The following is a 13,962-nucleotide window of genomic DNA, read 5'->3' as shown; positions in this document are numbered from 1 at the left end:
GAATACTCCCAATAATTGTGTTGAGTAGGCTTAAATCATTCATTTGGCCTCTCTTTACCTTTTACCTTGGTATTGTTATTTTCTGGTGGTAGAAAAGAATTTGGGGTTCAACCATGCATAACTGAAAACAGGCAGCAGAAGTTCTTCTGAATTTTTAAAGCATCTGGCATGGTTTGCTTTCTAAAGACTTGTTTTAAAGATTCTTATGTAGAATTGTGTTTTTAATGCTGTCTGTAATGGAATAAATTACAGGGCGCTTCTACAATAGTATGGTAAATTGAGAAGATGCTGGGAGAGGGAGTGTTATTACCATGTTTTGTATGGTTTCAGCAAGGAAATTGTTAAATCTGAACAAAGTTTTTTTCGATATGATAATGGGCAATTCATAAATACCCCTATTATGATATTTGGAATTGGCAACGGTTTTATCAGAGCAAACCGTTGTTCCTGGGTAAGCACTCACGTGACTGACTGCTCTCATTTGCTTTTTGGTTGTCAATCTAATTATATTTGAGTGTTTAACACTCATAGTCACTTCTTTCCAACTTCTCACGTATTCTTTTATTAAAATATTCTGGATAGTGCTTATTTAACAGGTTTTCAGATTAAAAAATCATTTCTGTGAGTATATATTTCTCTTTAGGTATTTAGTAAAAAATACTACTCAATTGTAGAGATTGCTTGCTATGATTAAATTGATGTGTTCTATTATCTGTCATCAGTATAAATAGTGTTAATTAATTTTTCAGTAGTAGCTTCTTAAATCGTAAAAGTGGAAGAGGTGTCCTATAAAAATTTCCATAAAATCATCCTTTAAAAATTTTAGGATTACATATTAAAATAACTAGTTGTTTTTATATTTTTTAAATTAATTAATTTTTGGCTGTGTTGGGTCTTCATTGCTGTGCGTGGGCTTTCTCTAGTTGTGGCGAGCTGGGGCTACTCTTCGTTGTGGTATACAGGCTTCTCACTGTGGTGGCTTCTCTTGTTGCGGAGCATGGGCTCTAGGCGCATGGGCTTCAGTAGTTGTGGCACGTGGGCTCAGTAGTTGTGGCTCGTGGGCTCTAGAGCGCAGGCTCAGTAGTTGTGGCGCACGGGCTTAGTTTCTCCGCGGCATGTAGGATCTACCCGGACCAGGGCTCAAGCCTGTGTCCCCTGCACTGGCAGGCGGATTCCTAACCGCTGTGCCACCTGTTTTTATATTTTATGTAATTCTTAAACACGTGAAACCATGCTACTAGTTGGATTACCACGATTCTCCTGGGTAGTAATGTTCATGTGTGTCCCAAAGATTTTTACCTACAGTTGAAAAAAAGTACTATCAGAGTAGCTTTGGAGTCATTGTTTAGTTATTTCAGTAATCTAAAATCGTTAGATTAGGGACTTCCCTGGTGGTCCAGTGGCTAGGACTCTGTGCTCCCAGTGCAGGGGGCCTGGGTTCGATCACTGGTCAGGGAACTAGATCCCGCATGCCGCAACTAAGACCCGACGCAGCTAAATAAATAAATAAATATTTAAAAATAAAATAAAAAATCATTGGATTAAAACAAAAAGTCTAAAGAATATTCACCCCAGTTATTGGAATATAGTCAAACACCCTTGCTCTCTGCTGTTTTGTTTTTGTTTTTATCATTATTTGAAAGGAAAGATGATCCTCATAGATCAAATAATAGGTTTTTAAATAATTCAGTGGTTTAAGGTAAGCCGCTCTCCCTACCTCTATTCTTTTTTTTTTGATATTTTTATGCATGGCTTGCCGCTTCCTTTGCTTCAGGTTTCTGCTCAAATGTCACCTCCTCAGAGAAGCCTGCTGTCATAAAAGAGTAACCACTTTCACTTTCTATCTCTTTGCACTGCTGCCTGCTCCCAGAGTACTAAGAACTATGTGAGAAACACTATTTAGTTTATCTGTATGTTGTCTGTCTTCATCTAGATTGTGAGTGACTTGAGAGCAAGGACCGTGTCTTTTTCTTCACGACTGTATCCCTAGTGCCTAGAACACTGCCTGGCCATGGTTCATGCCCAGTAAATATTTGCTCAGTGAAGTAGTTAGTTCATAAATAACCTGAACAGTGTGATAGATTTTTACTTTTTATTTTTCCCCTTAAAACAGGTTCATTGATACATTAAAAATATTGCTTAAAACACTGGTTTCTAAATCTGCCTGTGTATCAGAATTACTTGGATGCTTTATAAACTATAGATTCTCCTTGACTGAGGAAATTATGTTTTTAATAGTGCGTTAGTGGCAGTTTGGGGTAGCGTTGGAGATGGAGGCTTGTAGACTCAATCCTGAGTCTGTAACCTTATATTTTTTGTCTGTGTCCGTAAGCAAAAAGCTTACACGCCAAGTTGTCCTATGCAACCATTACGTATTAAGAGATATATGGGTTAGAAGGTGGGAAGGATGCCTGGCACCATAGAGCATGCAGTGTGGCCTCGTAACTCTAACACTAAATTAGGACAGTGAAAAGAAAATTCAACTGGGGAAAAAAGGTGTACTTGAGGAGGAGGAAAAAATATTGGTTCAAGTTGATGAATTCCCAGAATTAGGTATTTTGATTCAGTAGTAATTCTTTGAATCCTTAGGTATTGGTTAGCATGGTCAAAAAGAAAGAATAGCTTTGGAGCAGGTTTGTAGAGGGAGGAAAAAGAGAAAACTTTTTGAGGGGAGGACTTAATAGGGATCCAAGAGCATTACCTGAACGTATGATACAGCTGTACAAATGGAAAGAAGTTATAGTTTGGGAACAATTTAATTATGATCATGTCACAGGTGGCCCTGGGACTAAGGATGGGTGTGTTTATAGGGAACCTCAGCCTGTGTATGCTTTCTCCCACATACGTTCCTCACTGTGGATGTCATGAAATTCTTGTCAGTATAGGTCAGGGGCTGACAAACTTTTTCTTCTGTAAATGGGCAGACAGTAAATATTTTAGGCTTTGTGAACCATATGGTCTCTCTTACAATTGCTCAACTCTGCCATAATAATGTGAAAGTGGCACATAAGCAAATGAACATGACTTGTGTTCCCATAAAACTTTCTTTACAAAAATACACAGCAGACCAGACTTGGCTTGTGGGCCATAGTTTGCTGATACCTTCTGTAGGTTAACAAAACACCTTTTTCATGATTTGAAAAAGTATTAAATTTTTTAAAACAACTTTTGATTTGGGAATTAAGGGAATACACACTAAGAACATTAAGAACGTAAGTTTACTTAAGTACTTTAAAAACTGATATAATTGATTTTACTCATGTGACTTTCTACTCCCTTAGAGTATCTTTTAAATCCATATACTTGAATATTTGAATCCAGGGTTTTATTTTTTTCTTTGTTGGTTGTTTAATTGGGCGAAGAGGTTGATACTAATTCAATCTTCACATTCATAGATGACTGTACGTAAGTGTAGGCTTATGTGTGTGCACATACGTTCTTTATACATGTGTGTATACATGTATATGTCAATGGGTATATATTTATGATATTAATATTTCTAAAGCTTATATACATAACTGAGTCAATTTTGCAAGTGAACTTGAGAACAGCTCAAAGAAATTTGAAATATATTACAGAAATTAGTGAATTGTAAAACTTAAAATTTTACTGTAAAATCCATATTTTATTAACTAAATGATATGAATTTTTATTTTTCAATTAAGATTTTTTAAATTATTGTTTTAAGTCCTGATCAATAAATGTCCTTCAGCAGTTTCTGTTCATCCATCTGTAAGTTAGCGTTTTCTGTGCTTTAACTTATTTAGTGGAATATCTATATAATGTTAGTGCTGGTAGAGCCAGTATTCTTCAAAATCATGTTTTCATTGTCTGTAAGTTAGACACCACTCATTTAGTAATGATAAGTTATGATTATCTTTGTACTCTTTATACATCACAAAAGTATCAGGTAGTTTTTGAAGGGTATGGATCAGGATGCTGCTTTTTTTTCCCTTAAGATTATGGATCATCTCACTCTACGGTCATTGAATGGCCAATGAATATTTTTGACTGATAGGTAATGAAAGCAAGAGGGCCCATATTTTAATGCCCATGTTTGTCCCTGTTTCAAGTCAGGTGTCTATATACCATTGATTTAATACCGTGACAACAAAAGTTAGGACGCATATACATAAAAGAATACATCCATGCCAACATACATAGCATTTCAGCTTATAGGTGGTATTAGCATAGATGTGTGAAGCATAGTCATTATAATTTTTCTGTAGATCGCAAAGCGTGTGCTTCCCTTTTCTACCCAGAATGTGACCATTAAGACCATTTTTCTTTATCTTTTGTATCCCCCAGAGATCTCTACCAAATGTTGTCCAAATAGTGGAGATCTAGTAAATACTAATTTGAGTTTCAACACAGAAAATGGTTATTTAATTTTAAATGTGTTAATAAATTCTTGAAGTTGTGCCTACTCACCAATATGTTAACCAATTAATATGTTAACCAATATATTAACATTGGTAAAAATAAATTTGTAACTTTTTTTTTTTTTTTACTACAACATTGTGTAACTCTATGAATGATCGAATTTGAATCACAAAGTTACTACACCATTTACTTCCTAAGTCCAAGTAGAAAGTATCAGGGAAATCTTTTCTTTTTTTTTTGGATACAATATATGCAAACAAAATAAATGTTTCAAGTATGTGTTTAGGCAGATATATACATGGGGGGGCAATCACATAAAATATTAAGAACAGGTTATGATTCTGTTAGGTCTTTTCAGTCCTAGTGGTTAAAACTTAAGAAATGATTAATGCCTCTAATAAGGTAAAGCCTGTTACATTCCGTAAGAGGGCATTGAGCGTCCAAAAGAAAGGGAGTAGTTAGTTACATTTCCTCTCTCAAGTTCAAGTTATTTTAAGTCCTGGGTCAAGGACAGTCACAAGTGTGCTAACCACTGTACCATTTAAGTTGGAGATGACTTGAAAGCGTAGCATTTCTCTAACCTTTGGATAGTCCTGTTTGCTTTGTAATGGTAAATTTTAGATAAATAGTGAAATGTGGATGGTTTCATGAATTGTTTCTTGTTCAGATGAGAGATCTCCAGCTGCTCAGTATGTAGACCTTTTGCTGAATCCTGAGCGTTACACTGGCTATAAAGGGCCCTCTGCGTGGAGAGTGTGGAACAGCATCTACGAAGAAAACTGTTTCAAGTAACTGGAGGGGGTAGGGGAAAGAGGAGGATTGACTAGAGGGAGGGTGGAAGAAGGGGAATACTTGTTTCTCTTGGAAAAAATTACATCAAAATGTCAGACCATTTTACGTTTGAGTTTTGTATTTTCGTTTTCAGGCCTCGATCTGTTTATCGTCCTTTAAATCCTCTGGCACCCAGCCGAGGTGGGTTTTTGATACATTTTCATGCTTTTAGAAATTGTTTACAAGATACCTTTGTAATTATATGTTGAGAAATTTTTCAACTATTTTATATTTTTGCTTAATTTGAATGATCAAAAGTATAAGATTTGTTCATAGTTAGGTCTCAAGATTTCCACGTTTTATATAATTACTGTCATTTATTGACTGCCTGATATGTGCCACGCCCTAAACTAGGAGCTATATATAAAATAAATTAGAATATATGAGTAATCCATATATATTAGAGGTTCCTGGGGAACTGGTAAAAATCTAAATGCCCAGGCCCTGTCCCATACCAGTTGTCACAGTCTTTGGAATTCGGACCCAGGCGTTGGTCTTTTTTAAGCTCTCCAGATGATTCCAGTTTGCAGCCGCTTTCAGAACTAGTGACTCATAGCATGCTTCTCTGACTTCAGTACTCATACAAATCACCTAGGAGCCTTGTTAAATACAGGTTCTGATTCTGTAAGTCGTGGGTGAGACTCCCAGGTGATGCCCAAGTGCTGATCGATGCACGACACTCTGATTCAGAAGGATGCAGAGAAGTATCAGAAAGTTAGGTTGCCACTTTGCCACATCAGGCTGTTGAGCACATGAAATGTGGCTAGTGTGAAACTACATTTTACATTTTACGTCATTTTAGTTCATTTCAATTTAAAAACTGAAGCGCAGTATAAAATATTTTTGCCATTGAACAGAACCTGATTGTTTTGGTAGAACTACTTTAACTCTTGCATCACAAAACAAATTGTTGATGTACTGCAGTGCATGTATACTTTTTACTTTTTAAAATGTGGATATTAGAAAACATTACAAATTTTATTAGAAAAAAATTTAAATTACATATATGGCTGTTGTTATAGTTCTATGGGACAGCATTGTCTTACATAGTTGGAGTTTATTCAATATAAAATTATTAGGCGTATCCTCAATCTATTCTCAACGAGGACTCAAACCCTGGGAGCAGCCCTGTGATTGACGTGCCATTCTAATGCTTTCCTTAGACCAGGATTGATTTAGGAACTTGAATTTCCTGGTCTAGATTCATCTCTTTAGGCATTTCTCAGAACCAGAGTGACTTAGGAAGTTTGATGAATGGACTGCTCTCAGATGTGCACTCACAGTATGGCCAGTAGTTTTCCCAAATTCATCCTGAAACTGCTTGGGCAAGATAATCGGAGTGTGAAGAAGGTGTGCATGGCTTCTTATCCTTTGTCTCTTTTACCTCATAACTTTTCCATTTTCAACTTAAATGTTTTTATTATACAAGATTTTATAAAAATTGAAACAATGCAAAAGTTACATAAAGTAAAAAGGGAACGCTTCCTCCACCCCTACCTCCACACACTTTTTCTTTTCAGAGTTTGGAAGGTATCCTTTCAGACCTTTTCTATGATCACTTACTCTTTTTTTGTGGTACGCGGGCCTCTCACTGTTGTGGCCTCTCCCGTTGCGGAGCACAGGCTCCGGACACGCAGGCCCAGCGGCCATAGCTCATGGGCCCAGCCGCTCCGCGGCATGTGGGATCTTCCCAGACCGGGGCACGAACCTGTGTCCCCTGCATCGGCAGGCGGACTTCAACCACTGCGCCACCAGGGAAGCCCTCTTTTTTTTTTGGCTGTGCTGGGTCATCATTACTGTGCACGGGCTTTCTCTAGTTGTGGCGAATGGGGGCTACTGTTCGTTGCAATGCACAGGCTTGTCATTGTGGTGGCCTCTCGTTGCGGAGCACGGGCTCTAGGCGTGCAGCTTCAGTAGTTGTGGCTCGCGGGTTCTAGAGCGCAGGCTCAGTTGTGGCGCACGGGCTTTGTTGCTCCGTGGCATGTGGGATCTTCCCAACCAGGGCTTGAACCCATGTCCCCTGCACTGGCAGGCGGATTCCTAACCACCGCATCACCAGGGAAGCCCTTTTTTTTAACATCTTTATTGGAGTATAATTGCTTTACAGTGTTGTGTTAGTATCTGCTGTACAACAAAGTGAATCAGCTATACGTATACATATATCCCCATATCTCCTCCCTCTTGCGTCTCCCTCCCACCCTCCCTATCCCACCCCTCTAGGTGGTCACACAGCACCGAGCTGATCTCCCTGTGCTATGCGGCTGCTTCCCACTAGCTATCTGTTTTACATTTGGTAGTGTATATATGTCCAGGCTACTCTCTCACTTCGTCCCAGCTTAACCCTTCTCCCTCCCTGTGGCCTCAAGTCCATTCTCTACGTCTGCATCTTTATTCCTGTCCTGCCCCTAGAACAGGACCAGTTTTTTTTTTTTTTTTTAAGATTCCATATATATGGATCACTTACTCTTAAAGCAGAAAATATAATTGTTCATTTAATAAAAGCATCAAGTTCTAAGAAATACTTCACTTCCATATTATGATAAACTAGAGACACGAGGCTGTAGGAAAGCTGAAGAGAGGAAGGAAAGTGCATAGAGAAAAGGATAGAGGGAGGAAAGAGGAGCAGAGAAAAAACAAGTGTAGAAGAGGGAGACAAAAGACTAGGTAAGGGAGAGAGTGGGTCCTGGGTGAAAAGTGGGTACCACAGGAAGTAATGCAATAGTTCTCACTAATGCTGTTTATATGCTTTCTCCACTGAAACTGCCAATTGTCGATTAACAGCTGTTTAATTTTTTTTTTGAATTTTTGAATTTTATTTTTTTATACAACGGGTTCTTATTAGTCATCCATTTTATACACATCAGTGTATACATGTCAATCCCAATCTCCCAGTTCAGCACACCACCACCACCACCACCACCCGCTGCTGCTTTCCCCCCTTGGTGTCCATACGTTTGTTCTCTACATCTGTGTCTCACTTTCTGCCCTGCACACTGGTTCATTTTTACCATTTTTCTAGGTTCCACATATATGCGTTAATATACGATACTTGTTTTTTTCTTTCTGACTTACTTCACTCTGTATGACAGTCTCTAGATCTATCCACGTCTCTACAAATGACCCAATTTCGTTCCTTTTTATGGCTGAGTAATATTCCATTGTATATATGTACCACATCTTCTTTATCCATTCGTCTGTCGACGGGCATTTAGGTTGCTTCCATGACCTGGCTATTGTAAATAGTGCTGCAATGAACATTGGGGTGCATGTCTCTTTTTGAATTATGGTTTTCTCTGGGTTTAGGCCCAGTAGTGAGATTGCTGGGTAATATGGTAATTCTATTTTTAGTTTTTTAAGGAACCTCCATACTGTTCTCCACAGTGGCTGTATCAATTTACATTCCCACCAACAGTGCAAGAGGGTTCCCTTTTCTCCACACTCTCCAGCATTTGTTGTTTGTAGATTTTCTGATGATGCCCATTCTAACTGGTGTGAGGTGATACCTCATTGTAGTTTTGATTTGCATTTCTCTAATGATTAGTGATGTTGAGCAGCTTTTCATGTGCTTCTTGGCCATCTGTATATCTTCTTTGGAGAAATGTCTATTTAGGTCTTCTGCCCATTTTTGGATTGGGTTGTTTTTTTAATATTGAGCTGCATGAGCTGTTTATATATTTTGGAGATTAATCCTTTGTCCGTTGATTCGTTTGCAAATATTTTCTCCCATTCTGAGGGTTGTCTTTTCGTCTTGTTTATGGTTTCCTTTGCTGTGCAGAAGGTTTTAAGTTTCATTAGGTCCCATTTGTTTATTTTTGTTTTTATTTCCATTACTCTGGGAGGCAATCAAAAAAGATCTTGCTGTGATTTACGTCAAAGAGTGTTCTTCCTGTGTTATCCCCTTAAGAGTTTTATAGTGTCTGGTCTTACATTTAGGTCTCTCATCCATTTTGAGTTTATTTTTGTGTATGGTGTTAGGGAGTGTTCTAATTTCATTCTTTTACATGTAGCTGTCCAGTTTTCCCAGTACCACTTATTGAAGAGGCTGTCTTTTCTCCATTGTATATCCTTGCTTCTTTTGTCATAGATTAGTTGACCGTAGGTGCATGGGTTTATCTCTGGGCTTTCTGTCTTGTTCCATTGATCTATATTTCTGTTTTTGTGCCAGTACCATATTGTCTCGATTACTGTAGCTTTGTAGTATAGTCTGAAGTCAGGGAGTCTGATTCCTCCAGCTCCACTTTTTTCCCTCAAGACTGGTTTGGCTATTCGGGGTCTTTTGTGTCTCCATACAAATTTTAAGATTTTTTGTTCTAGTTCTATAAAAAATGCCATTGGTAATTTGATAGGGATTGCATTGAATTTGTAGATTGCTTTGAGTGGTATAGTCATTTTCACAATATTGATTCTTCCAGTCCAAGAGTATGGTATATCTCTCCATCTGTTGGTATTATCTTTAATTTCTCTCATCAGTGTCTTACAGTTTTCTGCATACAAGTCTTTTGTCTCCCTAGGTAGATTTATTCCTAGGTATTTTATTCTTTTTGTTGCAGTGGTAAATGGGCGTGTTTCCTTAATTTCTCTTTCAGATTTTTCATCGTTAGCATATAGGAATGCAAGAGATTTCTGTGCATTAATTTTCTATCCTGCAACTTTACCAAATTCATTGATTAGCGCTAGTCGTTTTCTGGTGGCATCTTTAGGATTCTCTGTATGTAGTATCATGTCATCTGCAAACAGTGACAGTTTTACTTCTTGTTTTCCAATTTGTATTCCTTTTATTTCTTTTTCTTCTCTGATGCTGTGGCTAGGACTTCCAAAACTATGTTGAATAATAGTGGTGAGAGTGGGCAGCCTTGTCTTGTTCCTGATCTTAGAGGAAATGCTTTCAGGTTTTCACTGTTGCAAATGATGTTTGCTGTGGGTTTGTCATATATGGCCTTTATTATGTTGAGATAGGTTCCCTCTGTGCTCATTTTCTGGAGAGTTTTTATCATAAAAGGGTGTTGAATTTTGTCAAAAACTTTTTCTGCATCTGTTGAGATGATCATATGGTTTTTACTCTTCAGTGTGTTAATATGGTGTATCACATTGATTGATTTGTGTATATTGAAGAATCCTTGCATCCCTGGGAAAAATCCCACTTGATCATGGTGTTTCATCCTTTTAATGTATTGTTGGATTCTGTTATTTTTGTTGAGGATTTTTGCATCAATATTCATCAGTGATACTGGTCTGTAATTTTCTTTTTTTGTAGTATCTTTGTTTGATTTTGGTGTCAGGGTGATGGTGGCCTCATAGAATGAGTTTGGGAGTGTTCCTTCCTCTGCAATTTTTTGGAAGAGATTGAGAAGGATAGGTGTTAGCTCTTCTCTAAATTTTTGATAGAATTCACCTGTGAAGCCATCTGCTCCTGGATTTTTGTTTCTTGGAAGATTTTTAATCACAGCTTCAATTTTATTACTTGTGATTGGTCTGTTCATACTTTCTATTTCTTCCTGATTCCCCCTTGGAAGGTTATACCTTTCTAAGAATTTGTCCATTTCTTCCAGGTTGTCCATATTATTGGCATAGAGTTGCTTGTAGTAGTCTTATGCTTTGTATTTCTGCAGTGTCTGTTGTAACTTCTCCTTTTTCATTTCTAATTTTATTGATGAGTCCTCTCCCTGTTTTTCTTGATGAGTCTGGCTAATGGTTTATTAATTTTGTTTATCTTCTCAAAGAACCAGCTTTTAGTTTTATTGATCTTTGCTATTGTTTTCTTTGTTTCAATTTCACTGATTTCCGCTCTGATCTTTATGATTTTTTTCCTTCTGTTAACTTAGGGTTTTGTTTGTTCTTTTTTCTCTGGTTCCTTTAGGTGTAAGGTTAGATTGTTTATTGGAGATTTTTCTTGTTTCCTGAGGTAGGCTTGTATAGCTATAAACTTCCCTCTTAGAACTGCTTTTGCTGCATCCCATAGGTTTTAGATCATTGTGTTTTCATTGTCGTTTGTCTCTAGGTATATTTTGATTTCCTCTTTGATTTCTTCAGTGATCTCTTGGTTATTTAGTAACATACTGTTTAGCCTCCATGTGATTGTGTTTTTTTTCCCTGTAATTCATTTCTAATCTCATAGCTTTGTGGTCAGAAAAGACGCTTGATATGATTTCAATTTTCTTAAATTTACTGAGTCTAGATTTGTGACCCAAGATGTGATCTATCCTGGAGAGTGTTCTGTGCGCACTTAAGAAGAAAGTGTAATCTGCTCTTTTTGGATGGAATGTCGTATAAATATCAATTAAATCTATCTGGTCTGTTGTGTCATTTAAAGCTTGTGTTGCCTTATTAATTTTCTGTTTGGAAGATCTGCCTGTTGGTGTAAGTGAGGTGTTATCTGTCCGTTGGAGTAAGTGAGGTGTTAAAGTCCCCCACTATTATTGTGTTACTGTCGATTTTCTCTTTTATAGCTGTTAGCAGTTGCCTTATGTATTGAGGTGCTCCGATGTTGGGTGCATAAATATTTACAATTGTTATATCTTCTTGGATTGACACTACATTATGTAGTGTCCTTCCTTGTCTCTTGTAACATTCTTTATTTTAAAGTCTGTTTTATCTGAGTATTGCTACTCCAGCTTTCTTTTGATTTTCATTTGCATAGAATATCTTTTTGTATCCCCTCACTTTTAGTCTGAATGTGTCCCTAGGTCTGAAGTGAGTCCCTTGTAGACAACATGTATATGGATCTTGTTTTTGTATCCATTCAGCAAGCCTGTGTCATTTGGTTGGAGCATTTAATCCATTCACGTTTAATGTAATTATCGATATGTATGTTCCTAGTACCATTTTCTTAATTGTTTTGGGTTTGTTTTTGTAGGTCCTTTTCTTCTCTGTGTTTCCCACTTACAGAAGTTTCTTTAGCATTTGTTGTAGAGCTGGTTTGGTGGTTAATATTCTTAACTGTGTTTCTTCCCCACTATTCCTGACTTCCACAGCTAGCTTTCCAACAGCTTTTTTCCAAAAATGAAATTTTCTGTCAGAATTCCACATGTAAAGCTAATCAAGACAGGGCTGCTGTGGAGCCTGAAAGCCCAGCCTTCTGGCCTCTCCCCCACATCTAGGCAGCCCCATAACCCCTGCAGGGATGCTTTCACTGACTAGAGTTTGGGAAGTGCTTTTGTTAAGGTGAATATGTGCTGAGGAGCAGTAACTTAAAAAAGAAAAGTACTCCAGTCTGGAAACACATGTTCAGAGAGTTGTGTGCATAATGATTAAAGGAGTGACTGTATATTTGTTAATTATTGAAACTAGTGGTCTTTATGATTGTTTACTTACTCTCTGATACTATTTATTGCATAAAACATATGTGAAAATCTTATACTCTTTGGCCTATATTCTTATTAAGAAGTCTTATTTACAGGGTAACTACACACTGAGCAAGGTTCATGGTATAATTAATAGTTTAACACATAGTAAGTTTTAATCCCATAAATAAATAGGATTGGAATCTGAACTGTGTAAGACATTTTCTAAAATCCTGTCTATTATTTTCTCTTTCAGGAGAAGATGATGGTAAGTTAAAAGTCTCATTTTATGTTTGCTTCAAATGTAGAAGAAATGCCTTTAATGATCAAAATTTTATTTTTTCCTGTTTTTAATTCAAAAGAAAGTATCCTATTTTTTTTCAGAAAATAGCTACCAATCAATGGTGACCAAAAAAATAAGAGTGTTTTTTATAATTTAAAGTTACCCTACGTTAGGGACTTTCCTGGTGGCACAGTGGTTAAGAACCTGCCTGCCAGTGCAGGGGACATGGGTTCGATCTCTGATCCACGAAGATCCCACATGCCGTGGAACAACTAAGCCTGTGCGCCACAACTATTGAGCCTGTGCTCTAGAGCCCACGAGGCACAACTACTGAAGCCTGCGTGCCTGGAGTCTGTGCTCCGCAACAAGAGCAGGCACCGCAGTGAGAAGCCCGTGCACTGCAACAAAGAGTAGCCCCTGCTCGCCGCAACTAGGGAAAGCCCGCGCGCAGCAACAAAGACCCAACACTATCAAAAATAAATAAATAAATAAATTTATTTATTAAAAAAAATAAAGTTACCCTATGTGTCAAGGGCACTGTGATGGGCATTGTAAAGGATAGAAAGATGTATAAAACATGCCTTCCCTCTAGGAGCTAAAAATATGTATAGTGGGAATGATCAGCACTGTACATAAGTGATAATAAAGAAGTATTACATACATAGTACAGCAGTAGGTGGTATAGCTCTTCAGAGGTAGAACAGATCCTGCCTCATTGGGAAAATTTACTGGAGGAGGTGGCATTTGAGATGGACTTGAATGATGGACTGATTTACAGCCTGAAGAATTGGATAGTGTGTGCTACCTGGGTGACAGCATGGACCAAGGGGTTGAGAAAGGAAAAACAAGGCATGTTTGGGGAGAGTAGGAAAGACTTCATATATGGGGTAATTTAAAATTAGAAAGATGAGTAGAGGCCAGATTATTGAGGACCTTAGGAGCTAGACTTTTTTCCTGTTAGCAGCTGGGGCTTTTTGAGTAAACAAGTGAGATAATGAATGATGTTTTGTGTAAGAGTATCATCTAAGTGAGAGTATGTTGAATGAATGATTCTCTAGGAAGATGTTTGTATTGCTTTGCTAAGGATCAAGACTCTCAGGAGGCAAAGTAATTCCCCACCATCTAATTTATCCCCTGGACTCCTTGCTCAACTCACCTATGTGTTGAGTTTTTATCATCATGCTT

At 37.6% G+C, this 13,962-nt stretch overlaps 1 protein-coding gene across 6 annotated transcripts in view; it reads left to right on the top strand.

Annotated features, from left to right (window-relative positions):
* Positions 1–13,962, top strand: part of ERO1B (endoplasmic reticulum oxidoreductase 1 beta) — an 81,511-nt gene that overhangs the window by 32,605 nt on the left and 34,944 nt on the right. For all 6 annotated transcript variants that reach the window (XR_003796937.1, XR_003796938.1, XR_003796936.1 and 3 more), the window contains exons 7-9: positions 5,051–5,171; positions 5,309–5,355; positions 12,751–12,762. Coding sequence is in view for 2 of the 6 variants with exons in the window: in XM_029244553.1 (XP_029100386.1) it covers positions 5,051–5,171; positions 5,309–5,355; positions 12,751–12,762 (180 nt within the window). In the remaining 4 variants the exon portion in view is untranslated. The remainder of the gene's footprint in view (positions 1–5,050; positions 5,172–5,308; positions 5,356–12,750; positions 12,763–13,962) is intronic.

The sequence above is a fragment of the Monodon monoceros genome, unplaced genomic scaffold, assembly GCF_005190385.1.
Source record: "Monodon monoceros isolate NGI ecotype Baffin Bay Population unplaced genomic scaffold, NGI_Narwhal_1 Super_Scaffold_4, whole genome shotgun sequence".
NCBI lineage: Eukaryota > Metazoa > Chordata > Mammalia > Artiodactyla > Monodontidae > Monodon > Monodon monoceros.
Note: the sequence above shows the minus strand (reverse complement) of the source record. Positions and strands in the feature narration are given on the sequence as shown.